A 16,491-nucleotide genomic window follows, 5' to 3' on the forward strand; every position below is an offset into this window, starting at 1 on the left:
TTCTCTAGCAATTCGCTTGACCTGTAGAGTCATATGCTGGGGAGATATTTCCTGATGATTCTGCAGTATGTAAATAATAGGTTTCATTCAGATGGTTTCATGACCACACGTCTGTGAAAATGCCAACTATTCTGTATATCAGCAGGGTTGGGTTTTGTTTTGTTTTTTAAATGCTGTACCATCTATCTTTGTGGCATCATTTCTCAAACTAAGTGCCTCTGTGCTGCCAGCATGTGTTCAAAAACATGCAAATGCTGCTCTGTCTGCAAATAGCTACCAGAAATGGAAATGATTGCTTGAGCCATTCTTCCGATAGGCTGTCACAATTTCAATATGGATAAGATGCATTTGGATTGTCTATAATGCATGAAGGAATGAACACAGAAATTGCCTCCTCATATATGTGTCTAAGCATCCTTGCTTTTGTTTATAATTTCTTTGTGCCTGGGTTGCATTTTCCAGTTAATTGTTTTTCTCTTCACGTACACAAACAAAAAATGACAGTAATTTGTGGCAAGAAGTTTAAAATTTCCATTTCTGCATCTGTTTGCAGTGTTGTCTGTGTTGGTCCCAGAATATTAGCAAGACAAGGTGGGTGAGGTAATATCTTTTACTGGACCAACTTCTATTGGTGAAAGAGACAAGCTATCAAGCTCCATAGAGCTCTTCTTCAGGACCCGATATTACCTCACCCATCTGGTCATTTCTGTTTTGACTTACATGGACGCTATTTATTTTTGCTTATATTATGCAAATGCCTGACTGGGAAAGTTGACAAGCAGTTAAAAGCCTATAGCAAATGTTCTCACTAAAAATATTTAGTGTCTTAATTTTTTGTCTCTAAACTGGGAGTTTTGTGTGAAGGAAAAACTCTCTGCTGGGTTTTAAACATCTAACAATGCATCAAGCAAAATGTTTAGTTTGGGATTTTAAAAATACTATACAAAATGGTTGCCTAAATTGTAATACATAAGAGAGGGAGAGCAAACGAATGAAACTGGGGAGGAAGGATGGTTTTGTGATTAAGGCACTGGACTGGGATTCAGGAGTTTCCATTCCCAGCTCTGCCACAGACTTTGTGACCTTGGGCAAGTTACTTAACTTCTGTTTCCCCATCTATAAAATGGGGATAATGGCCCCTTTCTTTCACCTGTTTTTGTCTTGTCTGTTTAGATTGTAAGCTGCCTGGGGCAGGGACTGTCTCCTATTATGTGTTTATACAGAGCCTAGCACAGTGGGGTCCCAACTTCTGTTGGGTCCCCTAGACCTTACCATAATGCCGACAATAAATAAATCATAATGACTTCTTTCCTTGCCAGTAACATGTAGTAGAATATGTACTAAGTTTTCTCTTAAGATACATGCAAGCAGTCCCTGCCATCTTCCATGGGAATCTGCCAGTCTGAAATGGGTTCAAATCTCTTTCAGGACTCCAGCCCTGATGTAATGCCAGGTTCTCCGCAGTCACCACAGCCAGAGACTGATTCTCTGGATAAGCCCAAACTGAAAGCTGGTGGTTCAGTAGAAAGCCTGAGGAGCTCCTTAAGTGGTCAGAGCTCAATGAGTAAGTTCAATTATAATCACATCATTTTGTTGTTGTTGCTGCAGGGCACATAGATTTCCACAGTAAATAAAATGAAGTTCTTACGAGCATTTTCGTGTTTGCATCTCATCTCTGACAGTGGCAGAAATGAATTGATGTTGATGAGCCCTTCTAACAAGCATTTTTTTTTTTTTAAGCTGTTACTCTGGTTCCCCCACACAGGTGGTCAGACAGTGAGCACGACAGATTCCTCAGCCAGCAACCGGGAGAGTGTCAAGTCTGAAGATGGTGATGATGAAGAGCCTCCCTATAGGGGACCTTTTTGTGGACGAGCCAGGGTTCACACTGATTTTACACCCAGCCCTTATGATACTGACTCCCTGAAACTTAAGGTACCAGTTTTCTTTTTGATCAAATGACATATGCTACTCAGGGAAAACTCCCACTGAAAAGTCAGTAAGAGCTTAGTCTGAGGAAGGCTAACACAGTACTTAGTCCCTTATTTAGCTGAGGTTGTGCTCCCTGCATTCCCATTACCTGTCTCTTTCTGGTATTGCAATGTGCTCTTAGGAGTTGTTTGGGTGATAAAATATAGGTGAGTAGTTCTTAGTATTTTCCTAAATCCAAGCAAACCTGCTTTAAAATTCCAAAGGGGCAGGCAGAGAAGGGAGTGGAGGGGTATGTGTGAAGGGAGTGGGGGAGTTAACTACTGTGGAACTGAAAATATATGCTGTAAATTTACTTCCACTCTGCACGGATTTGAAAAATCAATTTTCAGAGAGTTTTTCTAGCAACAGGCAAGCAGAAGAACTCAGCTGAAACAGGCCAGGGTTGTTAATTCCTGATCAAATAAATATTCTGAGCCAGATTCTTGGTTGCTGTCAAGGACAAGCCTTGTGGGGAAAGGGCTGCAAAGATAGTATAAAGTTCACTTTTTGCACACTTCCAACACTGGGTGCCCTGTGTCTAGGTGGCCACCTACACTGCCAGAGCTAGTCCACCTGCACTAGAACTGAGTCTATTATAATTTGCACTAGCTACAAACAGTGCCACAGAGCTGAAACAGGTTTCAGAGTAGCAGCCGTGTTAGTCTGTATTTGCAAAAAGAAAAGGAGTACTAGTGGCACCTTAGAGACTAACCAATTTATTTGAGCATAAGCTTTTGTGAGCTATAGCTCACTTCATCGGTTGCATCTGATGAAGTGAGCTGTAGCTCACGAAAGTTTATGCTCAAATAAATTTGTTAGTCTCTAAGGTGCCACAAGTACTCCTTTTTTAGAGCTGAAACAGCAACTGCTGATAGACACAGAGTAGGAGTAGTATCTTGTGGTACTGTCTCTTTAGAATTAGCCAGGAATAATCACCAGAGGGCCTCCCATTATAAGAGGTCACTCACATGATGCAGTCACACTCAGGGTCTGTGTGCTCAGAGTCTGTAGGAGCCATCTTGTCATGTAACCAATAAAGTGGTTTAAACTTCATATCACTGGCTTGACTCTGGTTCCTGAAACACAGACACTGCAGTACATTCACAAGGAAGATGCTCTCTGCTGCCTGACCATGTTCAAAAGCAAGACAGTGGAGAGCATGAGCAACAATCCATAGATAACTGAGAACTACTGGTGTAAGTGTGAACTCCACTTAGGTGGTTAGGGACTATTTAGAAAAGCTGGACGTGCACAAGTCCATGGGGCCGGATGAGTTGCATCCGAGAGTGCTGAAAGAATTGGCGGCTGTGATTGCAGAGCCCTTGGCCATTATCTTTGAAAACTCGTGGCGAACGGGGGAAGTCCCGGATGACTGGAAAAAGGCTAATGTAGTGCCAATCTTTAAAAAAGGGAAGAAGGAGGATCCTGGGAACTACAGGCCAGTCAGCCTCACCTCAGTCCCTGGAAAAATCATGGAGCAGGTCCTCAAAGAATCAATCCTGAAGCACTTACATGAGAGGAAAGTGATCAGGAACAGTCAGCATGGATTCACCAAGGGAAGGTCATGCCTGACTAATCTAATCGCCTTTTATGATGAGATTACTGGTTCTGTGGATGAAGGGAAAGCAGTGGATGTATTGTTTCTTGACTTTAGCAAAGCTTTTGACACGGTCTCCCACAGCATTCTTGTCAGCAAGTTAAGGAAGTATGGGCTGGATGAATGCACTATAAGGTGGGTAGAAAGCTGGCTAGATTGTCTGGCTCAACGGGTAGTGATCAATGGCTCCATGTCTAGTTGGCAGCCGGTGTCAAGTGGAGTGCCCCAGGGGTCGGTCCTGGGGCCGGTTTTGTTCAATATCTTCATAAATGATCTGGAGGATGGTGTGGATTACACTCTCAGCAAATTTGCGGATGATACTAAACTGGGAGGAGTGGTAGATACGCTGGAGGGGAGGGATAGGATACAGAAGGACCTAGACAAATTGGAGGTTTGGGCCAAAAGAAATCTGATGAGGTTCAATAAGGATAAGTGCAGGGTCCTACACTTAGGATGGAAGAATCCAATGCACCGCTACAGACTAGGGACCGAATGGCTAGGCAGCAGTTCTGCGGAAAAGGACCTAGGGGTGACAGTGGACGAGAAGCTGGATATGAGTCAGCAGTGTGCCCTTGTTGCCAAGAAGGCCAATGGCATTTTGGGATGTATAAGTAGGGGCATAGCGAGCAGATCAAGGGACGTGATCGTTCCCCTCTATTCGACACTGGTGAGGCCTCATCTGGAGTACTGTGTCCAATTTTGAGCCCCACACTACAAGAAGGATGTGGATAAATTGGAGAGAGTCCAGCGAAGGGCAACAAAAATGATTAGGGGTCTAGAGCACATGACTTATGAGGAGAGGCTGAGGGAGCTGGGATTGTTTAGTCTGCAGAAGAGAAGAATGAGGGGGGATTTGATAGCTGCTTTCAGCTACCTGAAAGGGGGTTCCAAAGAGGATGGCTCTAGACTGTTCTCAATGGTAGCAGATGACAGAACGAGGAGTAATGGTCTCAAGTTGCAATGGGGGAGGTTTAGATTGGATATTAGGAAAAACTTTTTCACTAAGAGGGTGGTGAAACACTGGAATGCGTTACCTAGGGAGGTGGTAGAATCTCCTTCCTTAGAGGTTTTTAAGGTCAGGCTTGACAAAGCCCTGGCTGGGATGATTTAACTGGGAATTGGTCCTGCTTCGAGCAGGGGGTTGGACTAGATGACCTTCTGGGGTCCCTTCCAACCCTGATATTCTATGATTCTATGATTCCTGGGATCTATTCCAGGATCTGTGACTAGCTTGCTGTATGATCTTGGTCTACACTGAAAACTTACATCGGCATAATCCCCACATCTGAGAGAGGTAGCTATACTGGCCTAACCCCTGGTGTAGACAACACTAGGTCGATGGAAAAATTCTTCTGTTGACCTAACTACTGCATCTCAAGGAAGTGGATTAACTACGGGGTGATGGAAAAACCCCTTCCATCGCTATAGTTAGTGTCTACACTGAAGCACTACAGCAGCGCAACTGCAGCTTTTTTAATGTAGACCTTAGTCTCTGTTTGCCTCTTTCCCCATCTGTAAAATGGGTGTGATAAGACACACCTCACAAGCGTATGTGATTGGGTCATGTTTGCAAATTCCCCTGAGGTCTTCAGGTTCTGTGTAAGTGGAAAAACAGAGTGAGGATAGTGAGTTTGCCTGAATATTGATAGGAATTATGTGCCTAACTGTCCCATTCTTTCTTGTTGTGCCTTCAGAAAGGTGATATCATCGATATAATCAGCAAACCTCCCATGGGCACTTGGATGGGCCTGTTGAACAACAAAGTGGGCACTTTCAAATTTATCTATGTGGACGTGTTAAATGAGGAGGAAGAGAAGCCAAAGCGGCCCACAAGGAGACGACGGAAAGGAAGACCACCTCAGCCCAAGTCTGTCGAGGATCTCCTTGATCGTATCAATTTAAAGGTTAGTTCTCATTCTCTCTCTTGATATAATTTCCCTATGGGAAGTGGGGTGCGTGCTGTTGAGTTAAGTAAGTTTTTAGGGGCTACACAGTAAGGTCCTAATCCTGCACCCATTGGAACGTTCACCATTTATGTAATGGAAGCAGAATTGGCTCTTAATTTACAGAGGGGATGTAGCTGATGCATAGAACAAGTAACGTCCAGTGTAATGGACTGCTGAAGGGGTCAGTTACATACATGCCAGGATCCTAATTCATTCCACAGATTGGCAGTGAGATCGAGTACAACAACAAAAAACCTAGCATATATCAAAGGACGTTAGGTTACTGTTTCTTTTAATAAGGGAGTTGATTGTCCCTGTTCCAGGAAGCTCAAGGTCAGACATGTTGGGGATAAGCTGCTGTGCCTGTAGTTTATTCTTCCTATTACTCTGTTACTGAAAAGATGTGACATGTTGTGCATCTGCATAGCATGCTGTTTTAGGAGATTGGCTTCTAAATCCAACAGCAGGTGTGGCACTGAAGGGTTAGGAAGGTGGTTGTGCCAATGGTTAGGACACTATTTATGTACTCTGCAGTCCTATAATTTCTTTATTATATGGTTGTTTGCATTTGTGGTGCAGTAGTGAAAAATTCCCTCTGTTTTATTTATTTTTTTTCTTCTTACATTGCCAAAATAGGTTGTTCTGTTAATTCATAGTTAAGGGATCTGCAGAACAGAGGGAATAAAATTCAAACACAGATGCTTATAGCTTCAATGATGTCTCCTAGTATTGGAATGCTTCGTTTAAAGTGTAACGGTGACAGACCCCGGTCTTTGGCGGGCGAGATCAAACCTGGGGCCTCTGGAGCTGCATGAGCCTCTACTGCATGAACGAAAAGCCAACTGGCTCTTAGAGCAGACTCATTTAACTCTCTGTAAGTGGTCTCGGTGCCACGAGATGGGACAGAACAGCACACCCAGGAGGTGTATGTGTTACAAAAGCACTCTTGAAAAAAATGAACTTTTAATTCTTTTAAAAGCCTGAATTTAAAGCAGTTTAAAAAAAAAAAAAAAAGCCCATGTGTAAATCCCTTCCAAGGCTTATGTCTATGCAACCGTTTCACTTCAGTGAATGTATGAAGCTAAGCAACTGCACGCTGAAAGCCAGTGAAAGCACCATGACAGTGATGTATTGCTCTGCAAAATGCAAAAGTGCGGTGTAACCTCTTCTTTCCTTATGCAACAAGCGTGTCCATTATATTTTCTCTTAGCTCAATAAATTAAGCCCAATTTAAAAATTCTGGTCTCAGAATGTTAGCAGTTCAAGAAAAAGAAACAGGGGGATCAAAATCACCTAAGTCCCATTTTCAAGCATGACTGAGGCACTTCGGGTACTTCTCCACTGCAATTAAAACCTTGTGGCTGGTCTGTGCCACCCGACTCGGGCTCACGGGGCTCAGCCGAAGGGTCTGTTTGATTGTGGTGCAGACATTCAGTCCAACCTCTGGGACCCTCCGACCTCACAGGGTCTTAGAGCCCAGGCTCCTTCCCAAGCCTGACTGTCTGCACCACAATCAAACAGCCCAAGCCCACATCAGCTGGCACGGACCAGCCACCGTTCTTTAATCGCAGTGTAGACATATCATTAACAGGCTGTGCCTAATTCACTTTTGAAAATGGGACTTAAGCAGTTCTGAAAATATTACCCATTGAGAATATTGTTGCAGAAAGAATCGGCCATAATAGGTGCATGCCATGGCATATCAAGGGTATTGTAATTGACACTGTGAATTTACAGCAGTTCAAGAAACCTGGTATAACAAAACAGAACCTGTTAGTACAAACTAAGGCTTCTAAACGATGTATCCCTCTGAAAGAAAGAGGAACTGGTATAGTCTGTGGATGTGTATTGTTATGCCGCCTCCTATGCCCTGCGTAACAAAGGCTCTGCATTTACAGTAAATATGGGGGGGGAGGGGTTAGTTGTTGTTTTTTTGTATTTCAGTTGATCCCTAGTAATAAGTAATAATCCGTTAGGAAGATAAAGCTGAAGAAGAAACTGCCTAGATAGGCACGGATTGGTTGAACTTTCCTTTGTTTTCAGGTGGTAGACCTCTTGTCTTGTTGTACAGCTCACTAGTTTCCTGTTTCCCCCACACAGGAGCACATGCCCACTTTTCTGTTCAATGGTTATGAAGATCTGGACACTTTCAGACTGCTGGAGGAGGAAGACTTGGATGAGCTGAATATCCGAGACCCGGAGCACAGAGCTGTTCTCCTCACAGCTGTGGAGCTTTTACAGGAATATGATAGTACGTGGGTTTTGGCTTTTTCCCAGTGCCCTGCTGAGGGCTCTTTTGACCACTTCTGGGAGAGGAAACTAGTTGAGGGAGTCTGCTGATATCGTCTTATGTAGTCTAGGCATTTCTGTGGTGCCTATGTTAAATAACTAGGCTTCTAGGGAATTGCAGATTGTTTTACATTTGCATTTCACTCCACCACAGTTATTTATTTTCCTGTAAAATCTGCTGTCCTGTGAGTGTGTGTGTAACTTTTAAGAGGAAAATATACATCAGCTAAGCTTGAATAGTCAGGGTTCTAGTCAGAGAACAATATGGGGCTCATTCATCTGGAAATCAAGCGTTGCTAACACAGCCAGTGGGTCCAATACTGTTGCTAAGAGATTTGTGCTGTCGGTTTACGCTTTCACAAGCAGTGCCATTTCTCCCTTCTCCTCTGACCTCTCCTTGTACTGTTTGCAAGTAGCCTACACTATACATTCTCCACAGAACTAGCCTTAACTTTTCTGTCATTCCCCAGGAATAAATTCAAATTACAAACTTTGGGCTTTTTTCCCCTCTTATTTGGGGCATTTTTGATCACTTAATACGATTTTTACCTCATTGTTTACAAGATTGATTTAATATGTTCACTCTTTTTTTTTTTTTTTTTTTTGCAGTAAAAGTTTTTATAGTGACCTTCCACTTTGGCTTAAAAATGTAAGGCATTATTTGGAAGGGGTTTGGAGAGAATGAATTCCTCTTGCATGTGATGGGGGTGGACAAAAAGTGGAGTGGGAAAGAGACAGTTGGAGCCTGTGTGAGCACAGCTCCTGGCTCTGTTCCATAATTACTTTTTTTCATGATCTGAGAATAGGCATCAGACTAGCAGTTTCTGGCTTTTGTTGAAGAACATAACATAACACAACATCAACGGCAGCTGTGCATCAGGCAATTGGTGGTTTGATTTCTCCAGACCTGAATTTAGTTTCTGTACAAAACAGTTTGACCAAACTCTAAGGGCCAAGTCCTGGAATCCAGCACACAGCTTGATTCCCCTTCCTGGGAGTGCTGGGGATAGTCACAGAGCCAGCCAGGAAGGAAGGAAGGAAGGAATTCTTACCACTAGTTTCCCACTCGCTCTCTGCCCCGTCATGGGGAAGAATTACTAGTAATTCCATCTGATTCTTTCCCTGGCTTCCCTCTTCAGGATAGGTCAGTAATTTGGTCAAAGGCTTTTGACACTATCCCATTTAAACAAGTCCCTGCTGCACTTTCTGTTGTTCATGTCACTGTTCTCACACTTTAAAATGAGGGTATTGTACCGTATCTTGTCTTCCAATGGCATTATTCCCCATTGTGATTACTTTCCACAGAGCCTTATCCCCTCCTAATGCTCAGATGTCTGGGCTGACGCAGTGGGTACTAGTAAATGTTTGGGGAGGAGAGGAAGTGGTTAGCCAAGAACCTGCACCAGATTCCCTGTGTAATGGCGTTTTTTTCATTGTGCACTCTCACCTCCTCCAGGCAACAGTGACCAGTCGGGCTCTCAGGAGAAACTTCTCATAGAAGGCCAGGGACTGAGCAGATGCTCCCCCCGGGATTCTGGCTGCTATGAAAGCAGTGAAAACCTGGAGAATGGTAATGAGAGCAAAGAGAATCACTGACATGCCCAGCCTGTGTGTGCAGACGATTTTTGCATCCTTTCTGCTTCCATGCTCCAGCTAAAAGCGGAGCTGCTTCATACTTGGCTTTCTCACTCCCTCATCCTTGCTCTCTCTCTTTTCCTGAGCCATTGCTTTTTGTTATTGTTGGTGTTGCTGCTTTCTAGCACTGACAGAGGACATAGGATTACAAAAGAAAAGCAGATGATCTGGAGATTGTGTTCTGAGAAAACCAGGCCTCCACCCCCATCTTCCTCCTGCTCCATCTCCTGTTGCAGTCTTGAGACTGGTTCTCATATTCATAGTTATTGCTAAGGGAGTACTGGCAATGGGGAACTCTCTTCACTTCTCTTTGGGGCTTTGGAGGAGTTGTTCGCAGCCTTAACGAAAAAACAACCTTTGGAAATGAATGTTCTCTATTTTGGGCAGTGGTTTTGTGTGTTTGCTCGAGATGCATGTTGCATCCTCCTGCCATCAAAGGGGCCTGTTGTTGAGATGTTAAAGCATTTGCATGAACCTCAGCAAGCCAATTGAATCCAAATGTTGGCAAGATGGGAGAGCAAGAACCATCTACTATGTAGACTGCCCGTTGTCCTGGCTTGTGACTCTGGGAGATGGTGTCTGAATGGCAAGGGAGATCTCAGTAGAGGCTACAGTCCCATGTGTAGAAGAAGACAAACAGCTGTATGAAAGAGGGTTGTTTACTGAATAAAAAGATGTAAAATTGTTATCAGTTAAATTGCTTTTGATCAATTGAGTTTGGTGATGTCACTCCAGACACCTGAGTTCTGGTTCTGCCTCCATCTGCCAGGCTTTATCACCAATGGCCGGTGCAAATGTGAATCCAAGAATGCAGTTGAAAAAGATCCTGTTCCCCCTTTTAGGTAGCTGTGGCTGCAGCTCCTTCTTCCAGCTGTGAGGGTGGGTAGAAGGTCTTCTCCTGAGTCAGTGCCTCCTCTATTAATGTGCCAGTTGAAGATCCTCACTTAGGGAACACAAATCACCATATGCTAGGAACCCAAGTGCATCAACTCCGTAATGCACTAAACCCCACAGGCCTCAGAGAGCAAGAGATCAGAATTGTCTCCAGAACTTGAGCCTCCTGCACTACAGTGTTGTTGTCACTTGACCAAAGCAGCTCGACCTCTCTGGTTTAATTCCCTTGCAGAGGTTGGTGCTTTTGATGACTGTATTTCAAATGTGACTGAAATCTGTATACTGTACTAAAGAGAGAAAAAAATTCTTATTACTTTACATACGTTTATAAAAAATATAAAAATTACATAGCCTATATTTGATTTTCTTTCCCTTATATTCACAAGAGGTCTCCTAATGAAGGCTTTAGCATTAAGGTTAAATTGCTGCCTGTACGTTTTCTTTAGTTTAATAAAATCTTTGCAAAGCAATTGTCATTGCCTGCCTGCTTTCAGAATGCTTGCTTTTATGTTTAAACTAATATTTCTATCTAAGCTTTCCAGAACTGAGATCACTAATGCTTTGTATTGCTGTTCAGCTTGGCTTGCTGCATTTTTATACCACTTCTACATACTAGTGCATTCAGTGCTTGCTTTGAGAAACTGTTTCGGGTGTAAGATTTGTACTGGATTCATTCTCCTTGTGGTGAAAGGATTCTGTCAAAGCTGGTTGGTCTGAAGAGCGTCCCACCTTCTTTGCAAAGTCCACCGACCATCGTTGTTTATATGCTTCTTGTTTCCAAAATACATTCTTCAGTTGGCTCTTTTCTGTTAAAGTGAGGATAACCAGCAGCCTAGTACAAGCACATAATGAACAACCAGACAATCATCTGCTTTTCTCACAGCGAGGGGAAATGCATTCTGAGAAGGAAGCAGGTTCTCAGATGAGGGATGGTTATTTTTTCTAATGACAAGTACAGAGGCCTGTTATGCGTAGATATCAATTCTCCTGGCGTCAATTCCAAATTTTCAGAGAATCTATTACAACTTGAACGCAGTTTGCTACATACTATATCTGTAGGTGCTGAATTGTTTGTCTATTTTAGGTACTTGTATGGCAGGCCTCCATGAGACAAGCATCTGAGCACCTCACGCATTTTAATGTATTTATCTTTATAGCACTTCTATGAAGTAGAGAAGTACTGTTTTCCCCCATCTGTAAAATGGGGATCTGAGCCACAGCGATATTAAGTGGCTTGCCTTTGGTCACACAGGAAGAATGTGGTGGAGCAGGGACTTAAACCCAGATCTCCTAAATCCCAGGCTAGCACCCTAACCACTGGATCATCCTTCCTCTCTCAGTAAACACAAGAAGAAATGACAAGGCAGGTAGCCATGTCACTTTGTTTAATTCTGTATTTATACCAGTTGACACTGTCAATGATGAGAGAAGAAGCCATGACTATTTGTCGTGCCAACCATCACATCTTTGTTGTGTCAGTAAAACTGTAAAAACCCAAGGAAATGTAACCACAGAAAACAAAGCCAAAGTTAAGTTAATGACATCTGGAGTTAGGGCACACAGGCCATCCTTAACTCACCCTGTTCTGTGTCGTTTTGAGTACTTGGCTCTGCAGGGTGATTTTCCTCAAAGTAAAGATTGGAGAAGGGTTGAAAATCTGCTGCTGTAGCCTCCCCTGCCCCCCCCCCCCCCCCCCAATTTTTTTTCCCAGATACCATTGCACATCTGCCCTGTGACATTCTTCCTGGTACATACAGCTTTCTGAGCACTTCTTTTTGAGGAAGAAGATATAGAGTCAGACTCATTTATGTTCTAATTCCAGGAAGTAGCACAGGGAGCCTGGGCATTGCTGTCCCATACAGGAAATACTGAACCACAATCTAGAAGGGGAATTGGCCTGTGTAAAGTAGTCGTATAGCCTGAGTTTACAGTCTCAGATTAGTCTCCTAAAATGGAAACATACATAAAGCTTCCAGACTCTACCATACAGTTGGAGAAAGGGCAACATCTAAAGACTACCTGTATCACTCACTGCAGTTTTCCCAGATACTGAAATCTTTCTGAACACGTTTAGCCCAACAGTGCAGAGATGATGCTGCCAATCGATAGCACTGAACAGGATGCTGAAAGGTATCAGGCTGCTTAATAACAACAAGGCTCATAAGAATGAATTAATATTAACAATATTGACCCTAAAAATGGTCAATTTAGAAATCCCTGGCTACACATTCACTTTGAGCTTTAAAAATCCGACAATACTGGCAAATGTTGGGATAGATTCTGAAAAGCTGGTGTAAATTAGGAGGAATATAATAGCTCTATTGGAGTTCCTCCTGATTTACCCCATTGTAACAGATCACAATCTAGCCCATTGTCTTCCATCCAAGTAATGACTCTGATACTACCTTTCTCAGAGAAGTGCACCATTTGGGGATATATCTTAAAACAATTTTGAAGCTGAGTGCCGTTTTATTAATTAATTCATCGAATAGTTTTGGTTGGGTTATTTTCTTCATGGACAAAACTCCTTCCAGAACTGGTTTTATTCCTGGTAGCAACTGAATCCGTCTCCTGCAAATTGTTCTGCAGAAGTGCTAGAGTCTGCCTGTGCAGAACAGCTACCAGAATCGAGGCTACCGTTGACTAAAGAATCTGCTGCTACGTACATTTGAAACTCTTGTTCTTTTTCTTCTGTTTTCCTTTCCATTCTGCCTCTTGCTTTTCCTCCTCCATTCTCAACTGCCTTGTTTTGCACAGTCATGCTCCCCAGTGTATTCTTCCTAACTGCTAACAAAGTGAAGTTAATAAATACCCTTTAACACATCTGCACCTGCAAGGACTAACTTTGTGCAATAATCATGTACCATTTTTCTTTGAACAAGGGTGCAGGGACTTGGTTGTGCTCTAGTAGTAAAAACAATTCACTGGCTAGACAATACTTCAGAACCAAAAGAAGTTGCATGGGTTTTGATGTGTAAACTTCACAGCAAGCCTAGACAGTAAAATGAATTACGGTTGGAGCTGTAAATGTACAGGCAGATAAAAAACTAAACAGAAAAACACATTCCTTTCCCCACCCCTGGCTGAAAGGCTAGATTCTAACATGCTGCCATGGAGGTACGGGCACTGAAAGAGTACAACATTTTCTGTCTCACAATCTCTCATACATATTTTAAGATACTTTCAGAAACCGATGGCATACCCCTTGTGAGGTAATATTTAAATAAGTCCTGTTTTGGAGGGATGTTTCCTGCCTTTCTCCTGAAATGTTGCAACTTCCTGAAGTGATGCCATGTTTTGTAAGTTGCCTGAGAGAGAAGCAGGCAAGAGAATGTAAGAAACAAATTTCCCTCTTAGATTAAATGAGTTCTTTCTTTGCACGTGTGGAGTTTTGGAGACATGGTGTCCTGCCATGAAGCAGGCACATGAAATGTATTAGGATTCAGATCCAAAGCAATCACTGCATTATTCAGAAGCCAAGTCTTAGTATCTTCCAGAATGCTCAGAATGCAAGTTGTATTGAAAGGAATCGTCCATCCCCTAAAAGTAGTGCACTTTAAATCTGAATGAAACTAAATTCTAAAATCTCTGAATGTAGCCTGCCTTTAGGTAGTAATTAGACTCTAGGTGCCATTTAGCTGAAATTGTTTTTTTCTCTAGACTGAGAAACAGCTTTCAAACGTCAGTGCAGGTGCAAAAACTGATATTAGAAAATTCAGTTCTGTCTTTAAAAATATTAATGTCCTGGTCTCTGAGAAAGGAACTATCCAGTATGTGCTGTCACTCTGGGTTGTTACCTGCTTTGAGGGGACTTCACCATTCTGATCAAAAGGCTAAGCATCATTTGAGAATGACCTTGCATCTCTCATTTATGAAAACTAAATCAAGATCAGTCCCTGCACTTTTCAGTCAAGAACATTTGATTGATTTTTGCCCTTGTTAGTTGTGCAGTGTAGCTCTGACAAAAATATGCAGAAACTTTGCATAAAATCTCTGGCTTATATTATTTCAATTGAGTTTGGCCTAATCAAGATGCAAAGACCAGTCTAGTTGCCTTTCATTATGCCCCTTAACAAAGCTACCTCCAGGCCTAAAAAGACTCCTTGCAAATAACTGAAAGCTAGGTAAAGTTGAAAGTGGGTGTTCAGTGTGAACAGTCACTCTAAAAAGGCATTAAGGGCATAAAGGCAGTGACTCCAAATCAAATTTGCTTTTTGCACAAATATAACAAGTTAATCTGTCATCCCTGATAACTCTGAAAGTCAGGCTTGGTTCTTTGCTAATCACACACCATTAGTGCAACTCCACTGTGCAAGGGCTCAATCCTGTGAGGTGCTGAGCACTCTGGCCCCAGTCTGTGAGGCACTTATGCAAAAACTTAATGTTAATTCCTGTGAATCTACTCATGTGCTTCAAATTAAGCACAGTGTTTAAGTACTTTGCTAGATCCAATCTAGATTAATTTGAAGCACATGAATAGCCCCAGGGGAATTAGCATTAGGGATTTGCATAAGTGTTTTGCAGACTGGGGGCCGCGTGCTCAGCACCTTGCAGGATTGAGCCCTCAGTGTATCCTGTGCTAATGCAGGCACCCAGTGAAGACTAACGAATGGTATTGCACAAATGTAACTGGAGGGTACAGTTTGGTCTGTGGAATTTATATTCCTGATCGTGAAGTATGAGAGAGAGAGAACCCAGCCTGACAGTCAGATCCAAGACTGAGCCTGCAGGACTGGCAGTTTGAAAACTCCAACTTTTAACTGTAAGCTGAGCAGTTTTCATACGGAAGCCACTGAGGAACAATAAACCAGGAAGCCCACAATGTCATTCTCACAGAATTATTTTTCAGAGTAGAAACACTTTAAAGCAGCAAGCAATCCTTGGGACATGATGAGGTAGCTATTCCTGAGACTGGACAGCTGACCAAAGACAGCAAGGATGGGAAAAACTAGTCTCTACTATCCTTATTTGATATTTGGGTTAGTCAATTAAATAGTTTGGTGGGCTTTTTTTTAATAGTGACCTCATTCCAGGCTGAGCTGGTGCATCACCACACAAGTGGGTGTGGTGTTGAAGGAGGGCCCTTATTTGATTTTTTTTCCCTTCACACTGGGTTGCAACAAGTCCATAGAGACTGTTAGATGCTAAAGAGTCTCACACACACACATCCCAGCTCAGGGTCTCTGATTAACAGAAAAGCTAATGCAGACCATGAACAAAACTTTCACCTCATTCTTTGTCCACCTGTCCCTGACCTCAGTCCAGTGCTCACTTCCACTCTGGCTCCTCCCCAGGGGTTTTCTCTCAGTTCCAGTCTCTGCCCCTGCTGTTAGGCTTTTTGCCCCTACCAGAGTAAGATCCTTCTCTGGAGTCAGGGGTCCAGAGACGTCTGTCCATTGCAACTCTTCTCCGGGGACAGCAGGTGATCCTGGCCAGGCTGGGCTTCTGGGCAGTGTCTGGCTGAGACTAGGGGATGCCTGCTGACTGCAGCTCTCTGTCTAGGCGGCTCCCCTCTCTTGGAGTACCTCTGATGGGGCTCCCATTCTGGTGGGTTCCCCAAAGAGCTCACCCTCTAGGCTCCCTGCTCAGGTGTCTCCTGGGAGCTTGTCACCACAGGAGTGTCTCCTTTTGCAGCTCCCCTCTAACTCATTTTGGATAACCTTTATTAGATCCAGGTGCTTGTTCACTAATCAGCCACTTGTGGGAGTCAGTTGCCCCCCATGGGGGGCCTTCCTAAGGCAGTTATAAGCAGACAGCCCTAACTCCCCATAAAAGGCAGCTGCCCCATAACAAATAGTGAATGGGCAGAGTAAAAAAGACTCCCAAGTTGCTGATTTGCCAAGCTCCATCTGGAGAAAAAAAGAAACACATATGTATTTTGTACTAGTCTGGCACATAGATTAAAAAAACCCCATGAGAGTTGAAGATATAGGGCCAGATGCTTGGCTGGTGTAAATTTGCAGAGCTCCACTAAGTCAATGTTGCTATGCCAGTTTACACCAGTTGGGTGTCTGGCTCATCGTGGCTTTGATATTTTTTCTTTTCTAGTGTGCTTTTTCCCATTTGCTCACACAATGGCTGATCATGACACCCTGTCTTGGACAAAACGCCCACTGTCGCCATTGGCAATTCTGCTGTAAGGACTGTAGGATTTAGTTC

General features: G+C 43.1%; 1 protein-coding gene across 14 annotated transcripts in view; it reads left to right on the forward strand.

Moving 5' to 3' along the window:
• SASH1 (SAM and SH3 domain containing 1) overlaps window positions 1–16,491 on the forward strand; it is an 838,974-nt gene that overhangs the window by 811,996 nt on the left and 10,487 nt on the right. For all 14 annotated transcript variants that reach the window (XM_043543094.1, XM_043543097.1, XM_043543098.1 and 11 more), the window contains 5 exons: window positions 1,429–1,564; window positions 1,766–1,935; window positions 5,263–5,472; window positions 7,615–7,765; window positions 9,260–9,373. In XM_043543094.1, coding sequence (XP_043399029.1) covers window positions 1,429–1,564; window positions 1,766–1,935; window positions 5,263–5,472; window positions 7,615–7,765; window positions 9,260–9,373 — 781 coding nt within the window. The remainder of the gene's footprint in view (window positions 1–1,428; window positions 1,565–1,765; window positions 1,936–5,262; window positions 5,473–7,614; window positions 7,766–9,259; window positions 9,374–16,491) is intronic.

This window comes from Chelonia mydas, chromosome 3, assembly GCF_015237465.2.
Source record: "Chelonia mydas isolate rCheMyd1 chromosome 3, rCheMyd1.pri.v2, whole genome shotgun sequence".
Classification (NCBI taxonomy): Eukaryota; Metazoa; Chordata; order Testudines; family Cheloniidae; genus Chelonia; species Chelonia mydas.